This window comes from Eptesicus fuscus, chromosome 2, assembly GCF_027574615.1.
Source record: "Eptesicus fuscus isolate TK198812 chromosome 2, DD_ASM_mEF_20220401, whole genome shotgun sequence".
NCBI classification, from domain to species: domain Eukaryota; kingdom Metazoa; phylum Chordata; class Mammalia; order Chiroptera; family Vespertilionidae; genus Eptesicus; species Eptesicus fuscus.
Genome location: NC_072474.1, coordinates 83,402,371 through 83,429,215, shown reverse-complemented (window position 1 = coordinate 83,429,215; position 26,845 = coordinate 83,402,371). Strand labels below are relative to the sequence as shown.

The 26,845-nt window shown below is 42.1% G+C and overlaps 3 protein-coding genes across 4 annotated transcripts in view; all 3 read left to right on the top strand.

Annotated features, from left to right (window-relative positions):
- Window positions 1-17,848, top strand: part of SRP72 (signal recognition particle 72) — a 45,013-nt gene extending 27,165 nt beyond the window's left edge. Inside the window, exons 17-20 of the mRNA XM_054728853.1 lie at window positions 942-979; window positions 3,190-3,349; window positions 4,400-4,641; window positions 17,786-17,848. Of these exons, the coding sequence (XP_054584828.1) occupies window positions 942-979; window positions 3,190-3,349; window positions 4,400-4,577 (376 nt within the window). The 3' untranslated portion in view covers window positions 4,578-4,641; window positions 17,786-17,848. The remainder of the gene's footprint in view (window positions 1-941; window positions 980-3,189; window positions 3,350-4,399; window positions 4,642-17,785) is intronic.
- ARL9 (ADP ribosylation factor like GTPase 9) lies at window positions 8,204-18,083 on the top strand. 2 transcript variants are annotated; one of them, XM_054728860.1, is made up of 4 exons: window positions 8,216-8,655; window positions 12,776-12,938; window positions 15,742-15,917; window positions 17,786-18,083. In XM_054728860.1, the coding sequence occupies exons 1-4, from the start codon at window positions 8,398-8,400 to the stop codon at window positions 17,963-17,965; spliced, it is 777 nt and encodes a 258-aa protein (XP_054584835.1). In that variant the 5' UTR covers window positions 8,216-8,397; the 3' UTR covers window positions 17,966-18,083. The 2 variants fall into 2 exon arrangements, with proteins under 2 accessions (XP_054584842.1, XP_054584835.1); XM_054728867.1 differs by lacking the exons at window positions 12,776-12,938; window positions 15,742-15,917 and having other exon boundaries at window positions 8,204-8,655.
- A 3,888-nt stretch (window positions 18,084-21,971) lies between these two features.
- The window catches only part of THEGL (theg spermatid protein like), a 41,371-nt gene continuing 36,497 nt past the window's right edge, over window positions 21,972-26,845 (top strand). The window contains exon 1 of the mRNA XM_028143845.2: window positions 21,972-22,707. Coding sequence (XP_027999646.2) covers window positions 22,104-22,707 — 604 coding nt within the window. The 5' untranslated portion in view covers window positions 21,972-22,103. The remainder of the gene's footprint in view (window positions 22,708-26,845) is intronic.

Here is a 26,845-nt window from a genome sequence, read left to right as displayed (position 1 = left end):
TTCTTGACTTCTTACGCTCTTTTTAGTGCCCTTTAGTTGGGAAGTGGGGGCCAGTGTACTTTAAATAAAGATTTTATTACCTAAAACATTCAGTATCCCTGGCTGGTGTGGCTCAGTTGTTAGAGCATCGACCCGAGCACTGAAGGATTGTGGATTCCATTCCTGGTCAAGCAATGTACCTGGATTTCAGGTTCAATCCCTACCCCTGGTCGGGGCGCGTGCAGAGGCACACACAATCAATGTGTCTCTCTCACATTGATGTTTCTCTCTCTCTCTCTTTTTCTCTCTCTCTCCCTCTCTCTTCTTCTCCCCCCTTTCTCCCCTCCCTCCCTCCTTTCTACTTTCTCTAAAAATCAATGAAAAAAATATCCTCAGGTGAGGATTAACAATAACAAAAATTCAATAACCTCACAAATTTAGCCCTATATAAACTGTAAAATAAAAAATTGCAGAATAAAATGCCTTCCATCACTCTGCCCTTCTCCCAAGGTCAAAACCAATGTTACTTATCTTACATAACCTACCTAAGATATTCTTTGCATGTATTATACTTGTACATTTCCTTGTAACAAAGAGTTTAATGATCTGATCTTGAATTTTGCCAAACATGAGGTAACTTATTGTAGATTTTGATGCTTGTGCAAGTTTCTTATCTTTTTACATAAAGTTTAATATGCATGTGCCAATGTAAATGGTATCTGTTTCTGAAAACAATTGTCACCTCTCTTTTCTAAATCCCCTCCTATAAATTACAGTGTATGAAGCTTGAGTAAATTTAACCTAAATAAACATCCCAACTAGTCTATTTATTAACTTTGGTGAGCCCTCACTTAGCAAATCTTGAACACTTTTATGATAAAGTACTCAGCTTACTCTTTTGCACATGTGTAATGCTCTGTATTTTATCATGTTGATGGTAATGATTTTTGTTCTCTTTGTAGACAGGGAGATTTGAAAAAGAAGAAGAAGAAAAAGAAGGGTAAGGCTTTTAAAAAGTCTTTAGATTTCTTTCTACAAGATAAAAGCTTGAGTTTAGCCCTATACAAAAACCTTCAAATATATTGTCCTCTTTTCTTGTATCTTTGAACACTTGAGTTTTATCTTAACTATAGCTAATATTTAATTTTATTACATTTAAGAGTACAACTCTGGAGTTTGATTGCCTAAATTCAAATTATTGCTTGAGTAACATTGCTCTTTCACTGTGACTGTGAACAGATTACCTAACATTCCTGCTTGAGTTTTTTATCTGTAAAATGGAAGTTGGCGGTATATATCTCATAGGATTAAATAAGATACTGCATCTAAAGCTCTTAGAACACTGTCTGGCTCATAGTAAACCCCGATACATTAGGGTCTTTTGGCTGTAAGTATCATAGAAGTCCATCAAACTGGTCTGAGAAAATTTGTTGTTTATGAAACTGTCATTGATGTTAGCATCAAGATCAAAGTTGGTTGATCCAGTAGTTGTATCTCTTTGTTCTGCCTTGCATAAAACTGAATCCCATTAGAGTCTTGTGATGTTTCTTGGAAATAGGGCCACATACTTGTCATTCATATCCGTCAGAACAAAGAGGGTCCCTTTGCATTTGGCAAATCTTTCCCATTGATCTGATTGGGCTACCATTGGTCAATGTCCAGCCCTGAACTATCCAGGCGAGTGCCATCCATTGATTGGCTTCAGCTGTCTTAATCTGTGGCAGGAGTGAGTAGAATTACAATGCTTGGCTTCACCTAATCCGAGGTTATCTGTTCCTGAGGTTATCTTTGGGAAATCTGTGGTCAAAATCAGGTTGCTTCTCGATTTTGCCCACTGCCATCTAAGAATTCAGCTTTCCCAAGTCTGCTAAGATTATTACTACTCCTCCATCTGTTCTCCGGCTTCCAAAATTGAATTGATAATGTTTTCTCCTATTGTTCTTTTTAACGTGTTTATTGTTATTTTAGTGGAGTTTTGGTACAGTGCAGAAGCTGATTGCATTCAATCCACTATCTTTAATTAGAAGTCTTACTAGTTATTTACAGTTCTTAGAAATTGTTTTGTGTTGTTTTATGTATTAGTAATACTTTAAGGGAACAAGTGCTAACTACAGATAACAATAACCTGCAGTTTGACTTTTTTCTATATTTTGTGGTTTCCAGATGGGCATATTTTAAAACTTACAATTGATATGTGATTATTCTAAAAACAAAGTAAAATAAAAATAAACAAAAGTAATAGACTTCTACTGTAATAGAATTGCATAAAGAGAAAAATTCCCAACTCCAAATTCATGCTCCAAGAAGTAATTAACTTTTTTTTATATAGAACATACATATACATTTACATGGTCAGTCAATAAGAGGTTTTACAAAGATGATATGAACATATCAGGATAGTTTCTTTTAATCTTCTATTTTAGACTGTATTGTGCAGACTTTTTCCAAGTTATTAAACTGGATTTACTTCACTTTTTAACCCATTGTATAGCTTGCTATAGTAGGGGTATACTGTAGTCTATTTCATCATTCTTTTACCGATGGACATTTAAGTTGGTTTGCTATTTTAAAGACTGTCAGAGAATATTCTTATGGATTTCTACAGGATAAATTTCTAGAAGTATAAATTTTGACTGGTACTGCCAATAAATTGCTCTTGACAAAGGCTGTACCAGTAAACACTTCTGCTAGTGGTTTTTGAGTGTTTCCCATTGTCTCACCAACACCGGGTATTATTACTGCTTTTAATATTTGCTAGTTTGGTAGATTTTTCTTTTAGTGAGGTTGAGTATCTTTTCACATGATTAATGACTTATTTCTCCTGGCTTACTCTAATTACAACTATGCCCATTTTTCTTCGTATGATTTACCTCTTGATTATCAAGAACTCATTCTGTTAAGAATGTTAACTGCTCTGTTATTTAATATGCATTTTTAAAATTATTTCTCTTACAATATATCTTTTACCAAATGAAAATTTAATTTTTTTATATAGATACATCTGAAATCTTTTCCTTTATATCTTCTGAATGTTGTGTCATGCTTAGGAATAATGCCCTTTTCCCTGATCATATAAATAAAACTTTCTCAAATAAACTTATTTTAGTTTTAATGTTATTTATTCCAAGTCTTGGACATAATATTTAAATGACTACCTTGAAAATATTATGGACAGATTCCTCATTTCTTCATCAATTAATTGTTACACAGGAAAACTGCCTAAGAATTATGACCCAAAAGTGACTCCAGATCCAGAAAGATGGCTACCAATGCGTGAGCGGTCTTACTACCGGGGAAGAAAGAAGGGTAAGAAGAAGGATCAGATTGGAAAGGGGACCCAGGGAGCAACTGCAGGAGCTTCCTCTGAACTGTAAGTCATTGCTTCACGATTGAGGTCACTCAGAGCATAGGTTGATCTTTCTGAGATTGACTCAGGGTCATTAGTGTGAATTTTAAATGGTACTTTAAGTATGAGGAGTACAGTTAGATATTTTTGATGTTTTGCAGTACTCTATTGTAAAGGAAAGAAAATGTATTTCTGGTTGGATTGTATTCTAAATACTTGGATTGTAAGATTGTATCATAAATAATAGGATTCCAGTAACTTCAAAAGTAAACTACATACACTGACTCATTCAACAAACTAAATATCTAGATAAACAAAGATATAAATAATGTGACTAAAAAGAAGTATAAAAAATGTTACAGCCCTGGCTGGTGTGGTTCAGTGGTTAGATGTCAGCCCACAACCCTGAGGGTTTGATTCCCAGTCAAGAGCATGTACCTGGGTTGTAGGCTTGAACCCTGGCCCGATTGGAAATATGCATGAGGCAACCAATCAGTCGATATTTCTCTCTCCTCTTTCTCTCTTTCTCCTCCTCTATTCCCCTCTTCTACTCTCTCTTTAAAAAAAAGTTACTGCCCTGGCTCAGTTGGTTGGAGCGTCGTCCAGTACACCAAAAGATTGTGGGTTTGATTCCTAGTCAGGGCACATACTTAGGCAGTGGTTCGATCCCCAGTTGGGGCATGTATGAGAGGAAACCAATCATTGTTTCTCCACCCCCCTTCTCCTTTCTTCTCTCTCTAAAATCAATAAAAACATATCCTTGGGTGAGGATTTAAAAAAAATGTTACTAAATAATTCATTTGTACATGGTAGGATTATAAGTCATTTAAAAATTTTTCTTTATTTTCTAAGCCTTTTAAGAATTGGCATATACCATATAGTACTTATCCTTTGGTTATAAAGCAGTAAATATTTTATTCAAAAGGGAAATGGATAAAGAGTTGGGGAACCCACTTTAGAATGTGTGCAGGATTGTTAGAGGTGGAAAGTGAAATTCACGTATGTATGTTTTTATAGCCTTTTTCTTTATTGAATGTATGAATGACCAACACTTTCCTGATCTGATGATTTCAGGGATGCCAGTAAAACTGTGAGCAGCCCACCCACCTCCCCAAGACCTGGCAGTGCAGCAACAGCATCTGCATCTACAAGTAATATCATACCCCCAAGACACCAGAAACCTGCAGGGGCTCCAGCAACAAAAAAGAAACAGCAACAGAAAAAGAAGAAAGGTGGAAAAGGTGGCTGGTGATTAGAACATTGTTGTTGCAGACTATTTTTCAGCTAGTCTTAGTGACACTGGGAACTTAATAAAGGTAACACAGCAAGAAGCACAGAGCTGCTCCCTCTCCCATCCCCACATTTTCATCCGATTATCTTTTTGTGCATCAAAAAGGAAAACATCTTCCTCAGACTCTGCCTAGTCAGACTCAGCCTACTTGTACCACCTAGCTTTTCACAGATGATGAGGACTCCAAATAATTGGGATTTACCTATGTTGGTATCTGTTTCTTTGTGTGCTGATCTGGTGGTGTTTTTTCAGTTTCACAAACAAGGCATGTTATCTAAGGTTTCCTAGGTTATAAACAGAAGTTACTTCTGTTTTAACTAGAGTCTAAAGACACTTGTTCTTATCTAGTCCCACTTTAAATTATGTCTTAGAAGGTCTTGGGAGACTGAAAGTGGAATCTTCTGAGCATTCCAAATATCTACTTAGAAATATCATGTGATAAAAAGGGACCTTATTAATACACTGGTGTTCTTCACTTCGTTACATGAGTGGCCATGAGAAAACCAAATGTCTTGATTAATTTTTACCATAAATTCTCTGTTATGTGATACTGGAATATGGGATAGTATATATGTGTGTGTGTGTATATAAATATATATATACAAATATATATATAAATATACACACACACACACACACACACACACACACACACACATACATATATATATACACACATACATATATAGTAATAAAAAGTATGTATGTGTATATGCATATATACACATGTATATAAATTAGGACTCCTTTGTGCCCCCGTATCATTTTCAGATTATGATAACATTGTGCTTACTTAGCACTATAAAGAACTCAAAGAAAACATCAATGTAAGAAGCTGACCCTTAGACCCAGTGTTCTTAGGTCAAATGGGTTTGGATGGTCTCAGTCAGATTTAATGTCCCCTATCAAGAGCATGAACATTGACTTCCTGTGTAGAGAAGAAATCAATAGAATTCAGTAGCAGGCAGTATTAAAACTTAACAGTACTGTGTGGCCCAATTAATAAATACTCAGATGGCTCCTTTTTCTAGTTAGAGAAGTGACTATACATTACCCTTCCCAGAGTGATGGAGTATTATACAGTCAGGTCTGCGGTGTTGGTATTGCTCTGGTCTTTCCTTGCTTATAAGCCACTTTCCCATTGAACAGCTGTGAGACAGATGTCCACTCTGACTAGTATTCATTTTATGCTACCCCAGATAGTATTGAATGTAGATTTAAGACTTATTTCCTTGTGATCATATTACTCCATCCTTGTCAATAAAGTGCTGCTGTGTTTGACTCTGAACATACTAAACATCTTCAGAGAGTTTTTAAAAAGGCTTTCCTCCTTTACAAGAGTAAGAAATTTGGTGCTGCCGTTCTGTTTAACATAATCAGAATTTGCAGTGGCATCTAAACAAGAGACCAGCTTATATATGAATGATTTATTATGGCATAATACTTTTTGAGCTCTCAGAGAATAGTCTTTTGGTAAGAGTGACAGATATTCATTCCTTCTAAATATATGCTCCATTACAAGAATAATTGTTAGTAAATTTGTTATTTAGGATTCCATTAAATTTCTGTGGTGAAGGATAATCACTTTTTAGGTTTAACTAAGCTACCGAATTTTGGTGAAAATTATCTATCATTGAAAATTTTGACACAAGACACAAAGTGAAACTTACGGGTTCTGTAGCCAGTCATTGCTATTACCAGTCATTACTAAGCAACTGAAACCTCAGTTCAAAGAAGTTATTGTCAAATTAAGTGTAAACATCTACATTAACTTTCTGGTAATTATTTATCTTTTGGACAGGTCTTTCACCAGTGACATATACACTTTGTATATATGTGTATGTCTACATTTATAAAAACCAGTATGGATACATCATTCACTGTGGCACATTTTAAAATAAAATATTCTAGCAGTGAGTATGGATTAAGATGTTTTGGGTGTTGGCATTTTATGGAGGACTTCCTGGTTGATACAGCTGATAATTTTCTAAACTGAGTATCTAAAAATCTCAGAGTGTTGGCCTGTGGACTGAAGGGTCCTGGGTTCAATTCTAGTCAAGGGCACATGCCCCGGTTGTGGGTGATCAGTGATTCTCATCAATGATGTTTCAATCTCTCTCTCCCTCTCCCTTCCTCTCTGAAATCAGTCTATAATAATAAAAGCATAATATGCTAATTAGACTGGACGTCCTTCCAGATGTCCTTCCTTCTGGACAAAGCTGCAGCGGGCGGGGGCTGTGGCATAGGTGGCAGAGGCCTCTGGCTGCGGGCGGGGCCAGGGCCAAGGTCCTTCCTCGAATTTCGTGCATTGGGCCTCTAGTAAAATATATAAAATAAAATAAAATTCTCTTGGACCCCTTCCTGCAAAGCCACAAAACTAATCTAATGGGGTTGAGAGACGCCAGTTTTAACTTCACTGAAAATCCATCATGTTGATAAGTGTATATAAATAAACTGAGGAGCAAACATTTTATTAAGTTATTAAGCACAGCATTTTCAAGACTACTTGGACACTGCTGATCTTAAACACAGTTACATTACTAACGCCTTCAGGATCCTGCCATTCATTCATTGTTCCTTACAAGCCTAATTGAAACAGATCTGATGAAGAAAAGTCAGTTTATTGTGTAAGATAATTTTGTTAGTTTGTGAACTATACTAGGGTCCAATTTAACAAAATAAAAGAACATCCATATACTCAGTTAAGAAACAATACACAACCTTTGAAAAGCCCTGTGGATTTCCTAATTTGCCTATTAGATCATCTGGAGCAAAAAAATGATTTTTCTTTAGTTGTTTTTTTTTTCTTCCCCAGAGAGGAAGGGAGAAAGAAACATTAATAATGAGAATCGATTAGCTGCCTCCTTTATTCCCCCTGGGCTGGGGGGTGGGGATTGGACCCAGAACTGGGGCATATGCCCTTGGCCAGAATCAAACCTGGGACTCTAATCAGCAGGCTGACACACTATCCACTGAGCAAAACCGGCTAGGGCTAGTTTTTTTTTTTTAATACCCTGCATTCCTAGTAGCTATGATCCTGGCAGACTTAATTTCATCAAGAATTTTAAAAAGCGAAATACGAGAATTTGAAATCGGGACCGTTCACATTCCGGTTTCCCCCTGAGCATCCTGGACAATGTCTGGATACTCCTGGTTAAGGTGGCCCAGGCTGGAGGGCGGGGAGAACCTGACTTCACGTTCCAGGCTTGCGCTTACTAACGGGATAGGCGATAGGCGGGGAATCCTCTGGGGACCCTCAGCACTCGGACCCCTGGGGGTCCTTCTGATGGGAGACCCGTGAGCTGGGTGGGCGTGGGGATGACTCGGGAGAGGTGAGACGCTTCAATCCGGGCCGGGCCGCGTGGAAAAGGCCTTTTTGAGACACGCTGCCCAGCTCAAGGGAATCGCGCCGTAGTGCCCCTCCCGAGGAAGCGGCACCTGGAGACGCCTTTTCCTGCGTTGCCAACCTGCCACGCAGGGCTTTCAGGATCCCTTTGTCGGGACCTGACCCTCTAGCTCCTTTGCCTTCCGCCCTCGGGTTTGGTGAATCTGCAGCGCGCAGCCCCGGGAGAGGAGCGCTGTACCAGGTGCCGGGTGGGTGGCAGCCCGCACGCCGCAGTGAGTGCGGGTGCGGTCTACGCCACGTGGATCTACGTGCGTCTACGACTCTGCCTGCGCCCCCCTCCCGTCCCCGCCCCCACAAGGGCCACACCTGCCGAGACTCAGAACCGCTGCTCCGGCGTGCGGGCGCGCAGGAGGGAAGGAAACGGGGACGGTGACGATGGAGAGGGGGAAGGTGAAGAAGAAAGAGAAGGGCAAGGAGCCGGAGAAAGGAAAGGAGGAAAAAGAGAAAAGGAAGGAGGCGGAGAAGGAGAAAACTAAGGATAAAGAAAAGGAGAAGGGAAAAGGGAAGGAGGAGAAAAGTAGAAGTAAAGAGGAGGACAAGAAAAAAGAGAGGGAGGTAGAGAAGGAGAAGGAACAATGTAAGGGAAAAGAGGACGACCACAGAGTCTTGGGAAAGCCCCTGCTGGAGCCGCCGGTAAGAGACCGACGCCGGGCCCCTCTCCCCAAGGCCGTTGTTCGGGCCGGAGCGCCGGCTCTGTTACGTCCCCGGCCCCTCCCCGGGCGGGAGGGAACTGGGTCTGCCTCGGGGCTTGGTACCCGGGCCAGGCTCCTACTGCCCCTTCCCTCTGCCCACCCTCACTCTCACCCTGACTCTGACCTGCGTCTCCACAGAAGAGGAGGCGCAGGGAAAGGTCCTTCCGCGGCCCCACCTCTTCCACTGCCCAGAGCCCGGTCACAGACCGCCCCCAGCACCGAAACCCCCGCACCGAAACCCCGCCCCCGAGCTCGCCCTCTCCGAGTCCTTGCCGTGGAGTAAGTTCTTGGGCGGAAGGTGCGGGGTTCCTGATTCGTGCCGGCCGGGTTTTTGAATTGTTTGGACATTTTCTGTGGGCCTTGTGGTTACTGCTTCCATTGTTTTCGGACATCCAGGAGGGATGGTCACGAAGGTTTAACAGAGATCTCAGAAGCTAAAAGATAAATACCTATGCTTTCATGTTTAGGAGGGACCTAGAGTAGTCAGAACCACAGAGACAATGAATAGAACGGTGGTGGCCGGCTCCTGCGGGAGGGAGAACGGGGAGTTAGTGTTTAATGAGAACAGAGTTTGTTTCACGAAATGAAAAGAGTTCTGGAGATGGATGGTGGTGATGGTTGCACTTAACTGTACGCTTAGAACTGGTTAAGATGATGCATTTTGTTATGTGCATTTTACCACAGTTTTAAGATTGGGGGTGGGGTGGGGAGAGGAAAGAAAAGCCAGACATCAGTTGGGTCCGCTTAGTGAGCTCTGTGCTCCTGAGCTCCTGGACTCAGAGCTGCTTCCAGTTGTAAACAGTGTAATTATTCATATAGATTTGATCTTTGGTAAAACACAGACTGCATAGATCCATCTGTAATTAAAGGAATAACTTCTGACAAGAAACAGTGGTGTTCGGAATCACATTTTAAAAAATATATATTTTATTGATTTTTCACAAAGAGGAAGGAAGAGGGATAGTTAGAAACATCGATGAGAGAGAAACATCAATCAGCTGCCTCCTGCACACCCCCCACTGGGGACGTGCGGGCAACCAAGGCACATGTCCCCCACCAGAATCGAACCTGGGACCCTTCAGTCCGCAGGCTGACGCTCTATCCACTGAGCCAAACCAGCCAGGGCCAGAATCACATTTTTGTGTCTGAACTATTGCTTTACAATAATCCCAGATTTCCTTAGATTATAAACATAATGAAGCATGTGGTTTAGACTAAAAAGTAAGCAAGATGTAAAGCCTAAGTGCCTGCTGAATTTCTAGATAGAGTGAATGAACTTAGGGCCAGCGATGTGGTCGGAAAGGGAGTAGGGAACTCATTTTCTCACGGTATGTCACAGGCTCTAAGAGGCCATTATTTTAGGCACCACTAAGAAAGAAAGAAAAATGTTTCCAATCAAAGTAAGACATACCATGGATTATAAAATCCTCATTTAAAGATATTAAAATGTGAAAAAATTTTATCTTAGATTTGATTAAATACTGAGGTATTCTGAGAGCGCCATTGTGGAGATAATGAGGGGGACACAAGCCACACCCTGTAGCCATTTCTTGGTGCCACCATTGCTTTAAATGATGCAGTTTTAAACCATCCAATCAAGTCTCCTTTGTACATCAAGTCACTCTTCGTTACCAGTCACTCCCAGAATGACATTATAACTTTTAGATGCAGCCCAGCCAGTGTGGTTCAGTGGTTGAGCATGGACCTATGAACCAGAAAGTCACCATTGGGCTGGATCCCCAGTAGGGGGGGGGGGGGGCAGGAAACAGCCAATCAATGATTTTCATCATTGATGTTTCTATCTCTCCCTATCCCTTCCTCTCTGAAATCAATAAAAAAAATAATAAAATAGTTGTAGCCCTAGCCGGTTTGGCTCAGTGGATAGAGCATTGGCCTGTGGACTGAAGGGTCCCAGGTTCGATTCAGGCCAAGGGCACATGCCTGGGTTGTGGGCTTGATCCCCAGTGGGAGGCATTCAGGAGGCAGCCAATCAATGATTCTGTCTTATCATTGATGTTTCTGTCTCTCTCTCTCTCTCCCTTCCTCTCTGAAATCAATAAAGAAATATATTTAAAAAATAGATGTAGATGGGAGGGAATGGGGAAGGAGATCGGGATGGAGAGAAGAAACATCTATGGAAATACCATTTGCTTTAAAAACCATCAAGAATTTACTCTAAAAACAAACATGCACCTTTTCAAATTCTGTTATTCGGTAGATAGTCTTCACAAAGCATGCTTTCTACACAAGTCTGTATTAGACCAGACCTTAAAACATCTTACTTGTGCATGAATCTTATTAAAAAATAAAATAAAAGGGGTGGGATAGACATTCTAGTGCTGTTGGGGATCTTTTTTTTTTTTTTAACTTGAAATTTAGTCTAAATCTAATGTCAACATTTAGTGTTCAATGTATAAGATTATTGTTATTTTTAAAACAGTGGCATTGAAGACATTTACTGGTGGGGTTTTTGTTTATTTTTTGTGCATGAGAAACTTCTTTAGTAGGCTGTTTGGGAAATGGAATTAATTTTCTGTGAGCAGTCTGGCTGAATTGTTGCTCATTTATTAACATTTACATTGAAGTGTGTGCCCTAAAAGTCACCTTTCTGAGCACTCTGACCTTCTGTTTCTTCCTTCATACCAGCTTGCCCTTGTTGTCCCTCAGTCATCTGTCATAAAAGTTTCTAAGGCTGGTATGTTGATGGAATGTTTCTAAAGTTTACATCTATTTCAAGAGGTTTTAACATCAGGCTCTCTATATATGCTCATTTGTCAATGGAACTGATTTAGCAACTTCTATAATCCTAGCCTTTTCATTTAATCATGATGCTTATATTTAAAAGTATTAGAGGGGAACCTTGCCTTAAGAGCTTTTAATCTAATGATCCAATTGGAAGGACAAGACAGATCAATGAGACCTTAGATGCTTATATGCTGGGTGGCACAGTCAATACTGGAGGCACCATGGAGGTACCAAGATCCCAAGCAGCAATACTATATATACACTGAGTGGCCAGATTGTTATGACCACCTGACGTTTGTCGGCAAATTAGCCGTACACTGCATTGTATGGGATATGGAAGCTGAAGGCCTGTTCGAACACCTTTGCTGTCTGCAGTTACCAAGATAAAACGTCTCCAATTCGCACTGGAACACAAGGATTGGACAGTCGAGCACTGGAAAAAAGTCATGTGGTCCGATGAATCACGTTTCCAGTTGCATCATGCAGATGGCAGAGTGAGAATTTCGCAGAAACAGCATGAAAGCATGCACCCCACATGCATGAGCACAACCCTTCAAGCTGGTGGGGGCAGTGTTATGGTTTGGGGCATGTTTTCCTGGCATGAGTTGGGCCCTTTAATTCATGTGGAACAAAGTCTGAATAGCACAACATACCTAAGTATCGTTGCTGATCAAGTTCATCCTATCATGTTGATGGCGTGTCCCAATGGAGATGGCTTCTTCCAACAAGACAATGCGCCATGCCACGGTGCTCGTATTGTGCAGGAGTGGTTTCAAGAACATGAGGGAGACTTTACCTTGCTTAGGTGGCCCCCACAATCACCAGATCTCAATCCCATTTAGCATTTGTGGGACGAAGTTAAAAGAGCCATCAGGCAGCTGGTTCCACAACCATCAAATCTCACAGAACTGGACAGTGCTACTCATCAGGCATGGTGTCAGATTCCTCGCATCACCTTTCAACATCTTGTGGAGTCAATGCCAAGAAGAATCGCCGCAGTATTGAAGGCGAAAGGTGGCCCAACGAAGTACTGATGGGGTGGTCATAATAACCTGGCCACTCAGTGTATATAGTATGTATTTGATAGATTGGCCAGGAGTTGGAGAATGGAGAGGGAATGTGCAATTAACACCCCATAACTAATGGTTAATTATAACATATAAACTGGTACAGTTATTAAATATTTTGTGAAGTTTCATTCTGGTTTACAATCCCACAAGTATTACTGGGTCCTACCACAGGCAGGCACACTGCCAGGGACCAGGAAAACAAGGCCCTGATAGCATAGGTTTATTGATTTATCCTTTGTTTCACAGGAGAAAAATAATCATATCCTAGTGTTGGGCCTCGATGGAGCAGGAAAGACCAGTGTTCTCTACTCTCTAGCTTTAAACAGAGTCCAGCACAGCGAGGCACCCACCCAAGGTTTCCATGAAGTGTGCATCAGCACTGAACACAGCCAGATGGAGTTCCTGGAGAGTAAGCCCTCTTTCTCATTAGTTACAGGATAGCTCCTTCGTTATACCGTAAGCAGGATATAATATTATCAACATTGGGTCCTTGTGAAAAGTAATACTGGGTCAGATTTTCCTAGAGATTTAGAAAGCATTTGTAGTTTAATACTAGAGTGCACTATGAGGGAAATCACTTTCTGCTCTTTTTATTACCTCCTTTTTACAGTGGTGGTGATCAAGGAGTTGAGAGGAAGGCTTTATACCCCTTCAATAGCAGCCTCCCTCCTCCCTTACTACCCCAAGTAAACATGCAATCTAAGTAAATATAGTGTGCTTCCTTCTCTACAACCCCAACTACAGACAAACCCCAAACCTCTTCTTGTATACAGATGGCAGCCCAGAAGCCCCTACTCTATAGTAATTCTGGAGTCCCCACCGCTCTAAATACTGCTGTTCCCCAAAGTTTCATCAGGTGCTCTTCTCTTTACATCCTTTCCTTGGTTGATTTCATCCATCCTCTTGGCGTTAAGTACCATCTATATGCTGATGACTCCCAGATTTATCTATCCACCCCAAACATCTTCAAATGTCACCTGACATTCCACCTGGTTGTCTCATTGCCCTCTCAAACCTAACGTCAAAACAAAATGCTTAAGTTATCTCCGTATCTGTTCCTTTCCTTACAATCCACTGGTCAGGACCCATCAAGTTGCTCAAGACAGAAAACCCGGAGTCACCTTGTTTGCTCCTTCTGCAAATCTCACATTCATCAGTTACAGCCTTTCCTCCTACCCTTATTTGAGTTGGAACCTCTATTATCTCCTACTTAGATTACTGCAGTTACCTTTTTAATTTTGCTATCGTCCAGATACAAAGAGAAAATGAGCAGAGAAATTGATAAACCTGTAAGCAAATCTTTAAGAAAAAAACACGATATTCGAATAGGTTTCAATTTGCCCGAAGTTATACAAGAAATAATTATTTTGACCAAATAAATAGCTAAAAAAAAAAGTTTCAAAATATAAAAAATGAAAAGGAAGGAGGAAGGAAGGAATAAAGGAAGGGAAGGAAGAACCCAACTAGGGGGAGAAATGGACAGGTCTATAATTGGAGTGAGGGATTTCAACATATTTGTCAATTTTTCATAGGATTAAGGAGAGAAAAATCTGCAAAGATGCACAAACTTTGAACTTAATCAATAAGTTCTATCTATTGGACAATATAAAATTGTCTAGTCTATTTTACTTACACACAAAGGCTAAAATACACATTCTCAAATGCTCATGGAACTTTTATCACAATTGACCACTCACTGGGCTGTACAGCAAGTCTTAGCACATTTCCAAGGATCAGGCATCATACAAAGCATGTTCTCTGACTGCGCTGCAGTTAAGTTAGAAGTTAATAACGGAAATAAAAATCCCTACGTAGGTAAAAGGTCAGGTATTGGGGGGGAAAAATGAACACAAATGTTCATTCTTGTTTAAACTAATATATTTAAATCATATGAACAACTTAGAAAATTATACAACATCCTTTAAAAATTAAAACCACACAATACTTGCATGACTAACTCAATACAAAGGAAAATAATGGAATATAAAGACCCTTTCCCATTAGTATGGTAAATGTTTTTATTGATTCCTAAAACAGTGGTCTGCAAACTTTTTCTATAAAAGGCCGAAGAGTGAATAGTTTAGGCCTTGTGGGCCACCTGGTCTCTGTGGCCACTACTCAACTCTGAGGTTCCAGTGGGAAAGCAGCCACAGACAATGTGGAATCAAATCCGCGTCTGTTCAAAAAAGCTGTATTTGTAGACACTGAAATGTAAATGTGGTATAATGTCCACATGTCATGAAATAGTATTCTTTCTTTTTCTTTCAAATGTTTAAAACTGTAAAATTGCCCAGCCGGCATGGCTCAGTGGTTGAGTGTCAACCTATGAACCAGGAAGTGGCAGCCTGGGTTGCAGGCTTGATCCCCAGTGTGGGGTGTGCCGAAGGCATCCGATCAATGATTCTCTCTCATCATTGATGTTTCTATCTCTCTCTCCCTCTCCCTTCCTCTCTGAAATTAATAAAAATCTATTTTAAAATTAAAAAAATAAAACTATAAAATCCATTCTTTCTTTGTGGGCTGTACAAAAGTAGACAGTGGGCCAGATTTAGACTGTAGGCCATAGTTTGCCAATCTCTGTCCTAGGAGAAAAATAAAAACTAAATTCATTGTGTATATAATATTGTCATTAACCAAAAAGTTTCTTCTGAGAAGAATCAGTAGAATGGAATAATCCAAAGGCACTTTTTTTCCTGAGGCAAGTATTAGTGAATGCCCACAGGATTATATTAACTCTCAGTGCAAAATTAAGAAAAGAAGTTAGTTCTGGGATTTTGACAAAGGAAAACATTGTGCAGGTGAGGCTACCCAATGCATTCAGTCCATCTAAAAATTATTTTAGAGAAATGTGTTTTAATCCACCATCCTGAATTATTTTAGTAGCTATTCCCATTTTTTTTTAGCTATAACTGATGGACATGCAGGGACTGCCGTGGCTGCTATGTATAGCAGCAGGAGGCATCCACTGTAGTATTTAGTATTTCATGCTGAAATGTTCCAGAACGACTAAGTCACTTGTGGAGGTAAAATCTCCACCCACTCCTTCCCCGGTGACGTCTCTCTGGTGGTTCTCAAGTGGTACGCTCTAACCCAGTGGCATTAGGACCCCTGCACAGTGTTCAGAAGTTATCTGACCGTGCCTTTCCTACCCCCCTCGGCGAACGTGGCTGTGACTTCTTGTGTGTGTCTTCTTTCCCTTCTCCTCTTTGTAGTTGGTGGTAGTGAACCTTTCCGTTCCTATTGGGAAATGTACGTGTCCAGGGGAATGCTGCTGATCTTTGTGGTGGACTCAGCAGATCACAACAGGTTACCTGAAGCCAAGAAATACCTTCATCGGCTAATTAAAATAAACCCTATCATCCCTCTGGTTGTGTTTGCAAACAAACAGGTAACAATCTGTGCACATATAATTTGTACTCAATAGTTTCATCATTAACACAAGAAATAGAAATATCTACTTTTAACGAGTAAATATTAAACAATATGCTGTACAGTCAGCTCAATTTATAGTTATTAGGTCTACTGGATTATAAACACCTTGAATGTAGAGACTGGTATTCATCTTTGTGCCCCTTATAATACTTTGTATACTGCCTGGGCATAGTAGGAATCTAACAAATACGTGTTAAATTTAATTCAATAAACATTTGCTGATGGTTGATTTCAACAAAATATTTGTGTCTACCATGTAAAAAGAAATGTAGATCAATTAGATCTGAATTTATTTCATACACATACATTAAAATTATTAAGCATCCATGGGGAAATGGACTGTTGTGTATTGTTGGTGGAATATTGTATGGCAGATTCCTGAAAAAATTAAATGTATAATTCCCATATGATCCAGCAAATGAAAAAAATTGAAAGCAGGGACTCAAACAGATCTTTGCATACCCATGTTCATATCAGAATTATCCCTGATGGGCTTTTACCATTACAAGGAGCCCCTCTTTCCATCCAACCCCATCCTTCTCCTATTTATTTCCTCTCCAATTCCACCAGTGAATTTCTTAACTTGAGGCATCATTCACATGTCACTGGATCCATTAACACTGTTGTAAAAGTCACTGCAGGCCCTAAGACTAAATGAATTCAGGAGTCAGACAGGCAATCTGTTGGGACAACCGACATCCAGAGAGGTAATCAACTCCAGCCAGATACCAAGGACAGCATATCGTGGATTCCCAGTAATGGAATCTGATAGGTCCATATTGGTACAAGAAAAACACACCAAAACGCACTTTTGAATCATTCCCAGACATTTTTAAATGATCCCCTAAACCTTAGGGAGAACACTATGAAACAACAAAAGCCAGTTACAAATGCAACTTTTAACCTAGTGTCTTGTCTTGATTTTAAAGAAGGTTTTGACCAGGCCATGCAGCAGAAGTATTGGCTTTCTGTCTCATTTTAATCTCTTCTCTTTATGCCTCTCCCTGTGGGTTTCCCTCCTTTAAGCCTTCCCCATCTTTCCATCTTATCCTCTTTCTTTCCACCTGTTCTCTTCTCTCGGCCTCCTTCTCCTATCACTTCATTTTCTAAATCCATTCCCTCCCTGCTCCTTTCTCTGTCTCCCTTCACCCTGCAAAATTTGATCCAATTTTTTTGGTTGAGTAGAAATAATGGTCACAAAAGAAAACTCACAATGGCAAGTGCTATAATTAATAAAACGTGATATGGCCCTAACCAGTTTGGCTCAGTGGATAGAGCATCGGCCTGTGGACTGAAGGGTCCTGGGCTCGATTCTGGTCAAGAGCATGTACCTTGGTTGCGGGTACATCCCCAGTAGGGAGTATGTAGGAGGCAGCTGATTGATGTTTCTCTCTCATTGATGTTTCTAACTCTCTATTCCTCTCCCTTCCTCTCTGTAAAAATCAATAAAATATATTTTTAAAAAATATAAAAAAATAAAACATGATATGGACAAAAAACAGTTAATGAATGAAATATCTCTTTAAATTTAAAATAATTGATCCTATTAAATATAATTCTGGGAAAATAGAAAAAGTTAGAAGCAGATTGACTGTACTGTTTAGAAAATTGATTAAGGTGTTATATTGGTTTAACTTTATCCCAAAAATGATGATAATTCATAAATATGGGTTTAATTCTGATGAAAATATTTATAATCAACAACCAATAGGGTCATAATAATGGGGTCACGATATCCTCCATATTAAAATGAATGTGGGGTGATTGAGAGCAATAAATGCAAAATAACCAAAATTTTTCCATTTCTTTCTTTCATTCTTGAAGGATCTTAAAACAGCCTATCACATTACAGACATCCATGAAGCTTTGGCGTTATCTGACGTGGGAAATGACAGGACGATGTTCTTGTTTGGGACCCAAGTGACTGAGAATGGCTCAGAGATACCGTCCACCATGCAAGATGCCAAAGACCTGATTGCACACCTGGCTGCACATCTGCAGTGACTAGGCGAGGCCCACAGTGGCTCACGCCCTAGAAGTCACCAGGGAGTGTTGCATGGCAGGCTTGAAGCCAAAGGTTTCCACTTTTAAATAAAAAATAAGCCATTTCCTATTTTCTCAATGCATGGCATATATACAAAGATAATGTTAATTGATTAAAAGCATCTCTTTATTTCGATTTTGAACTTAAAAGTATTAGTAGCACAATGTATTTGGGGGAATTTGGAGTTTTAAGCAACAAAATTAAAATGAACATTAGCAAATATATATCCCATTTGTAGTTTTTCAATGACATGAGATTTATATTGACATTTTATTTTTTATTTTTATTTTTAAATAAATCTTTATTGTTCGGATTATTACAGTTGTTCCTCTTTTTTCCCCCCATAGCTCCCCTCCACCCGGTTCCCACCCCACCCTCTTCCCTTACCCCACCCCCACTGTCCTCATCCATAGGTGTACAATTTTTGTCCAGTTTCTTCCCGTACCCCCCACACCCCTTTTTTCCCCAAGAATTGTCAGTCCACTCCCTTTCTATGCCCTTGATTCTATTATATTCACCAGTTTATTCTGTTCATCGGGTTTTTTATTCACTTGATTTTTAGATTCACTGTTGATAAATATGTATTTGTTGTTCATAGTTTATATCTTTACCTTTTTCTTCTTCTTCCTCTTCTTAAAGAATACTTTTCAGCATTTCATATAATACTGATTTGGCGGTGATGAGCTCCTTTAGCTTTTTCTTATCTGTGAAGCTCTTTATCTGACTTTCAATTCTGAATGATAGCTTTGCTGGGTAGAGTAATCTTGGTTGTAGGTTCTTGCTATTCATCACTTGGAATATTTCTTGCCACTCCCTTCTGGCCTGCATAGTTTCTTTTGAGAAATCAGCTGACAATCGTATGGGTACTCCCTTGTAGGTAACTAACTGTTTTTCTCTTGCTGCTTTTAATATTCTCACTTTGTCTTTTGCTCTTGGCATTTAAATTATGATGTGTCTTGGTGTGGTCCTCTTTGGATTCCTTTTGTTCGGGGTTCTCTGTGCTTCCTGGACTTGTAAGTCTATTTCCTTCACCAGGTGGGGAAAGTTTTCAGTCATTATTTCTTCAAATAAGTTTTCAATATCTTGCTCTCTCTCTTCTTCTGGCACCCCCATAATTCGAATGTTGGTACGCTTAAAGTTGTCCCAGAGGCTCCTTACACTATCTTTATATTTTTGGATTCTTTTTTCTTTTTTCTTTTCCATTTTGGTGTTTTTTGCTTCTTTGTATTTCAAATCTTTGACTTGATTCTTGGGATCCTCTAGTCTGCTGTTGGATCTCTGTATATTAGTCTTTATTTCAGTCAGTGTATGTTTAATTTCTAGTTGGTCCTTTTTCATATCCTCGAGGGTCTCACTAAATTTATCGGCCTTTTCTAGAAGATTCTTGAAAAACCTTATAACTGTGGTTTTGAACTCTATATCCAGTAGTTTGCTTTCCTCCATTTCTGTCATTTATGACCTGTTTCTTTGTCTCCACATTTTGGCTGCTTCCCTGTGTTGATAGAGTGGCTTTGTGTGCTAGGTGTCCTATAGGGCCCAGTGGCTCAGCCTCCCCAATTACCTGAGGTGGACACTCTTGGTGCACCCCTTTGTGGGTTGTGTGCACAGTCTTGTTGTAGTTAAACCTTGATTGTTGTTGGTATCACTGGGAGGAATTGACCTCCAGGTCAATTGGCTGTGAGGATCATCTGTGTCTACGATGGGCGAACTTCTGTGCTGGAGACACCCTTATGGAGCAAGACTTGCTTCAGTGGTGCTTTGGTGCTCACTGAGTCTGCCCCTTGAGTGTGTCCCTATGGATCTGAGGAATTGTAATCTGTATGGTCCAACTCTGACCACTGGGTACACTGGCTCTTGAATCTCCAAGGAGGTGCAAATTTAGCCTCTGCCTGAGGCCACCCAGCAGAAGCTATGGAGAGATCTGCAGATTCCTCTTCTTTGTTTGAGGTTTGGAGGTGCCCAGATGAGGCCCAGCTGTGAAGCAATGCAAGCTGCTGTGGGGCCTTGGGATTTCTTTTGGAAGTTCTGGCGCTCTCTGACCCAGCTGCAGATTGTTAGGTAATTTTAGATTGCAAAGGGCCAGACCATTCATATGCAAAAGCCTCTACGCACAGCTTGGGTGGGGCGGGGTCTCAGGGAAACAACAGGGCAGAGCAAACAGCTATGGCTGATTTTCAGCCCTGCCCTTAAGAGGCCCCTGGGTCTCAGTGTCCCTCAGTAATTGCTGCAAGCACCTCTGAGAGAAAACCGCCCTCGAGTTCTGCCTGAAGCCAGACAGTCCAGTTTTTCCCCGTATGAGTCTGGGTGGCCTGAGTCTCACCGGGAAGTGAAGTTTAGAGCAGTCAGGAGCTTGTGTCTCCCTCCCGATTGAAAAAGACAACCGCATCCTCAGTTGCCAGTTTTTTTTTGCGTGCGTGCCTCCATACCTCTGCACTTTACTTCCGCACCTCCTCTGAGTCTCAGTGTGCTTTTCTCTTTCCTTCTAGTTGTAGAATTTCCACTCAGCCAGCCTTCCTGTGGTTCTGGATGGTGTCCGTTTTGTCTTTTAGTTGTAGTTTTGAAGTGGTTGTGCGAGGCAGCAGTGGTTCCTATGCCGCCATCTTGGTTTCTCCTTTATTGACATTTTAATAAATTTTTCTCTTTTTAAGTAAAAATCCAGGTGTCTCTCCTTTAAGTATATGAGTTTGACACGGTAAGGAAAGAAATATTGGGGTAGTGCAATGAGGAAAAGTAAGCAGCTGGCTGGTGTGGCTCAGTTGGTTGGGCATTATCCATGCACTGAAAGGTTGCTGGTTGAATTCCACGTCAGGGCACATGCCAACCCTCCCCTGCCCCCCCAAAAAAAGAAATGTAAAAGGAAGTCCTTCAAGCAGGACTTATTTTTATTTTATTTTTTAAATATATTTTTATTTCAGAGAGAAAGGGAGAGGGAGAGAGAGATAGAAACATCAATGATGAGACAGAATCATTGATGTATGTCAAGAAAAGGGGATCTGGGAGTCTCATCATACTGGGAAACTTGGCCCTGGGTGGATTCAGAGATTCAAAGTTAACCAAATTCTCTCCATCACTTGGCCCTGCTAATCTCTACTTGGCTTCATTCTCCAGATTCCCTGGGCGAGGAACATTCGCCTACAACATTCGTATACTAGTATAGCTCCTGATCCCGGAATAAGATGGACCCTCTCCTAAAGCAGCCATCCAGCAGATCTCAGGGAGGGGCACTGATTGGCTCTGCCAGAGTCAAATATTCATCCCCGAACCAACCCCTGTGGTCATTTTGCCAGGACACGGAGGGGATGCTGAGATTGACAGTCCAGGCCACCACTCTCTCTATGGATTCAGCACTGGGCAAAGGTGAAGGTCCAGGTGTAGGAAGAAGCTGAAATGGGAAATTGCTTGACATGTTAGAGAGGAACAGAGAGGCTGGAATGTAGCTAGTAAGGGCAGAGAAGCCCACGGTAGACTGGAGAGAGAGAGAGAGGCAAGGACTAGATCACCCACGGGGCCCCTTATGGTGCAAAGCTTGGAATTTCTTCTAAACGGGTTGGAGTGTCCTGATTGGAGGTCGGCCAACTCAGAACACCAGTCTGGAAGGCATTGCAGAATCCATAGAGAGAGTGGTGGCCTGGACTATCAATCTCAGCATCCCCTCCGTGCCTTCGGAGAACCCCTGCCAGGGAGCCTAACAGAGACTTGGCTCGGCTGTCTGAGTGGCGCTGTAAGTGGTCGGGAAGCTGGTACGTTCTGCATCAGGGTCTCCGCAACCGAGAGCAAGCGGAAGTACTCGCCCTTGACACACAGGACAGCTGGTCAGGAGCGCGCTGAGTCTGGGCGCACACGGGTCTCTGGCTTCTCTCTCTGGGCGGAGCGTTCTTGTGGGCCCCTGGGGTGCGTCACGTCGCCCTGGCAACCAGAGAACCTGCAGGGAGGAGGCCAGGACAGGGCCCCTCGCCCGGCCTCTGCGTCCGGTGGCCGGTGCTGCGGGTGGGCTGGGGCAGGGCGCGGGCGGTAACTCATCCTTCTGCCTTCGCGCCAAGGCCAACCGCGACCCAGCTAGGGTCGGCGCCCCGCGCCACCGGAGCTTCCCGGGCCCCCATGAAGAACCAGGAGTTTCTGGGTTCGTCCGAGCTATCCGATGGGCATGATACGACGGAAATACCCGCCAGCTCGAGAGCTCCCCGGGCACCCTTCGTACAAGGCATCCTGAACGTGCTGGACGAACAGGAGCCGGAGCTGGAGCTGGAGCCGGAGCCCAAGGCGTCGGAGGCAGCCACTGAGCAAGGCCGGCCAGAGGAGATCTCCGAGGCCTATGAGCCGTACATCATCTGTGAGCCCCACACACGCTGTGAGCCCCCTGAGCCCTCGGAGCTCAACGCTCCCTACGAACTCTACGAGTCCTACGAGCCCTACGAGCCCTACGAGCCCTTCGAGTCCTACGAGCCCCCGGAGCCCCAGGAGCCCCGTCAGCCCCACAAGCACCGGAAGCATCGCAAGCCCCAGGGGCCTCGCAAGTTCCAGGAGCACCATGCGCTCTACGACCCCCAAAAGCTCCGTGCGCCCCGTAAGTCCCAGGGGTCCCAAGTGTCCCACGAGGCCCACAAGGCCCACAAAGCCGAGCTGCCGCCCAGCGCCACCATGGCCATGGCTCCGTCTCCGGTGACCAGAAACCCGCCGCGGACTTCCCTGTCTTCCCGGAGCGGTAGGTGTCGGGGACCCTCCAAGGCACCGAGCAACTCGGCCCCACCTAAAACTGGGTGGGGGGGGGGGTCCTAATGTGAAAAGTTTGAAGGCTCCTTTTGTTTTAAAGGAAGAGGACCTTTGTGCCATTCACCGGCTGCCTTGCAGTCACCTCCTTTGGTTCCTGGGGGGAAACTGAGACTAGGAGCGAGAGAAACGGAATCTCTTCCGTCTCTCCTCCCTCCACCGGAGGACCTCCTTAGCTGTCTTGATTACCCATCGTCACTTCTTTTTGAAGCCCTTCGTAATTCTCCTCTACAGTTAGCTACTGCATTCCTCTGGGCTGCCACCTGGAAGATTACCTCTGTTACATAGCACTTGAGAGCTTGTATGTCATCATTATGTTTCTCCCCAGCTAGAGGGATGGTTAAAGAGAGGGTATTTTTGGTCAGGGTTTGGCACCTGGTGACAATCAAGAAATGCGAGCTATGATACTGTGAGAGTTGTAGTAACAGAATACTCGCGGAGCAAGTAGTCAGAGAGTACGTTCACCAAGTGCTTACTATATGCTCAGTCCTCACCAAGTTCACGGGGTCGCAGGGCTGATGGGACTTGGGTGTGAGCATCCTTTGCTCTGACCACACCAGCTCTCGTCGGACCTCTCCGTGATGACCCCACCCAAAGCAATTAAATCTCACAGTCTCCTTGACTCCCCTTTGTCAGCCTGGAGTTCATGGTCTATTGTTCCACTTGCTCACATAATCTGCCACCCCACTGGCTCTTTGGCAAACCACCATGCTTCTCCTGGCAAAACCCCAACCCTGGGTAACCCCAACCACCCACCTTCCGCCTACACCTGAGCAGGTGACCACTGCTGTACAAAATTCCATAATCATACTGCGTGCTTCTATTTCCGTTTCATGACCACTAATCTCCAGTGGTCAATCGGCACTACCTAGCAAACCCACTGTATTCACCTAGTTACTTCTCACTCCTCCATCCTTCATACCTTTGACTCCCAAACAGCTGAAGATCTTGAAGGAGAGACATATGTCATTTTATAGTCCATGGTCGCCAATGGAATTACTTATTCCTTTGCAAATATCCCTAACGCCCTTGCCAATTCTTGTCTGCACTTGAAAAAACAGATGATGACAACAAAAAAAACACACAACTATTCTGATCTTTAAATTCATGATCTCGAACTTAGAGGGAGGCTCTCAGTGCTCTCAGTGCTGCTTGGCAATCATAGCGCATGTCCCTAGTCAGCTCATTTTCCAACACAGAAGCTATCAAACTACCAGCACCTGTCTATGTACTCTATCTTTTCTCCTGTTAATAATGGATGAACGGTCTTTGTTCCTATTAAAGGCCAATCCCCAACCTATATGTTGGATCCCATCCCATCCAACTTTAAGCTGCTTTTCTCCTAAAATGAGCCCTCTCTCTCCTGCATCCTTTTATTCCTCTCTCTACTGGATCATTGCTATCAGCACATGTACATGCAGTAATAACTCCTATCTTAAGCAAGAAAACAAAAAATGAAACAAAAAACCCCTTCAACCCCATGTACCCCTCTAGGTACCACTTCTTTAGAGAAAAATTTCTCAAAATAGTTGTCTATAAGTCATTATTTCCATATCCTCTCTTCCTACTTTTTCTTTTTTTATTATTGATTTCTTACAGAGAGGAAGGGAGAGAGATAGAGAGTTAGAAACACCCATCAGCTGCCTCCTGCACACCCCCTACTGGGGATGTGCCCGCAACCAAGGTATGTGCCCTTGATCAGAATCGAACCTGGGACCTTTCCGTCCGCAGGCTGACGCTCTATCCACTGAGCCAAACCGGCTTCGGCTCTTCCCATTTTCTTGAGAACAGCCTGAAGCTTTCATCTCCTCTATTTAGCGGAAGTTGCTCTTGTTGAAGTCACAATGACCTCTGCTTTGCCAAATTCAATGGTTCATCATTCATCCTCATCTTCCTCATTTGACACACATTACCTCTTTCTTGGAAGTCTTGCTTTCTTTGACTCTGGGGTTAACCACTGCTTTCATTGTCCTCAGACCTCAGTGATTGTTCCTGATCCAGTTTCCTTTGCTTCTCTTCCCAGCCTTTAGGCGAAAGTGAGTGAGGGATCAGTTTTTTTTTCAGAGTCTTTAGAACTTTCCTTGTTCCCTGAGTTATGTCATCAGTTTCATTTCTTTAATTATATGCTTGGTAAGTTCCCAAATTATCTCTAGCCTCAATTCTTCCTTAAACTCCAGAGTTTTATAACCAATTGTTTAACATACCTAGTAGGCATGTAAAATTTAATGTGTCCATATCTGAAACTCTTATTTGTGCACCCAAATTTGCTCTTCCCCCATTGTTCCCCATTTTAGCAAATGTCACCCCCATTCATTCATCCAGGTGTTCAGGTTGAAAGCCTTGAAGTCATTCTTGACACCTGTTTTACAGCCTGCCTCCAGATCATTAGCAAACCCTAATTTTGAAATATATCATGACTATGGCCATGTCTTAACATTTTAAACCCATGTCATTTTAAAACAATTTCTTTTTATTGATTTCAGAGAGAGGAAGGGGGAGAGAGAAAAACATCCGATACCTACAATCTGGGTATATGCCTTTGGTGTATGGGACGACGCTCCAACCAACCGAGCCACACCAACCAGGGCAAATCTTGATCATTTTTGTAAGCCACTATCTTTCGCTTGGTCCACTGCAATAGCTTCTACTCTTGCCCCCTTCTCCCTCCACCTTCCCATCCCAGTTTATTGCTCGTATAGTGGTCACTGGGATCCCTTAGAACATAAATTATATGCAACTTTCCTGCTTTATACTCTCCAGAGGGGTTTCTCATCTCACATAGTTTGTAATCTAAAATTCTTAGCAGGCCTACAAGGCCCCACATGATCTGGCCTCTGCCTGCCTCCCCAACCTCATATGCCATCACTCTCGCCACCATCACTGCTCTTCAGCCACGTGGGCCTCCTTGCTTCCACCTCACAATCATTCCATTTGCTTTTCCCTCTTCCAGGACACACTTTCCTCAAATATTTGTCACCTCCTTATAAAGCTGTATCAGATCACTCTGTTCATTTTCTTTCTTTTTATGCGTGTGACTTAAAACATATATTTTTATTGATTTCAGAGAGAGGAAGGGAGAGGGAAGAGATAGAAACATCAATGAGAATCATCAATTGGCTGCCTCCTGTATGCCCCCTACTGGGGATCAAGCCCACATCCCGGGCATCTGCCCTGACCAGGAATCGAACCGTGACCTCCTGGTTCATAGGTTGACACTCAATCACTGAGCCACGCCAGCCCTCTCTGTTCATTTTCTTTAAAGCACTTATCTATTTGTTTCCACTTACAAATGTATTTGTTTACTGCCTACATTAAGCTCTCAGAGGGCAGGACTTTTCCTTTTCCTATTGTGCCTGGAACAAGTAAGGACTTAGCATTTATTGTTGAATGAAAGTTCTCTTCATTCAGCTTCTGGGTTACCAAATCCAATGGTTCCTTCTCTATCATTAGGGTTGTTAAGATTAAATGCATTAATACCTGTAAAGCATTTAGAACAGACTGTGGTACATAGTAAGTGCTCAGCAGATGTTAGCCATTATTATTAGCAGTGTTATTATCTTATTGGACCTCTTGGCAGCATTTAATACAATTGACCATCTACCTCTTTCTCTTGGCCTCTATGACATCACAATCTCCCAGTTTGTCACTGACCTGACTGGTTGCTGCTTCTCTCATTGACTGAGCCCTCCCTGTTCTCCTGAACTCTAAAGGGCTGGATCCTGACCCTTTTCCTTTGTATTTTCACTTTCCCCCCTTAGGTGGTCATATCTATAAGTATGGCTTTAAATAGCATGTTTATGCTGCTGCCTCTTAAATATATGTTCTTGCTGTATCTCGCTTCTGAGTCCTACATTTATATATTCAACTGCCTATTGGACATCTCCATTAGGATATATCATAGGCATCTCAAATGTAATGTATTTTGAGACAGAAGTCTTGATTTTCCTCCTATTCTTGTTTCCTGCTCAGTCTTCTAGCTAGGTGCTTTCAGAAAAGGGCATCCAGTTGCTTAAGCCAAAAAGAAAAAAAAAAAAAAACACTGCTATTTCTCCCCAATTTCTCTTTCTTCACCC

Excerpts from the sequence above, each read along its gene's own strand:
- ARL9 (XM_054728860.1), top strand. The coding sequence starts at position 8,398 with ATGGAGAGGGGGAAGGTGAAGAAGAAAGAGAAGGGCAAGGAGCCGGAG. Across the intron at positions 12,939-15,741 it reads CCAGATGGAGTTCCTGGAGA|TTGGTGGTAGTGAACCTTTC; the intron begins GTAAGCCCTCTT and ends TCCTCTTTGTAG. Across the intron at positions 15,918-17,785 it reads TTGTGTTTGCAAACAAACAG|GATCTTAAAACAGCCTATCA; the intron begins GTAACAATCTGT and ends TCATTCTTGAAG.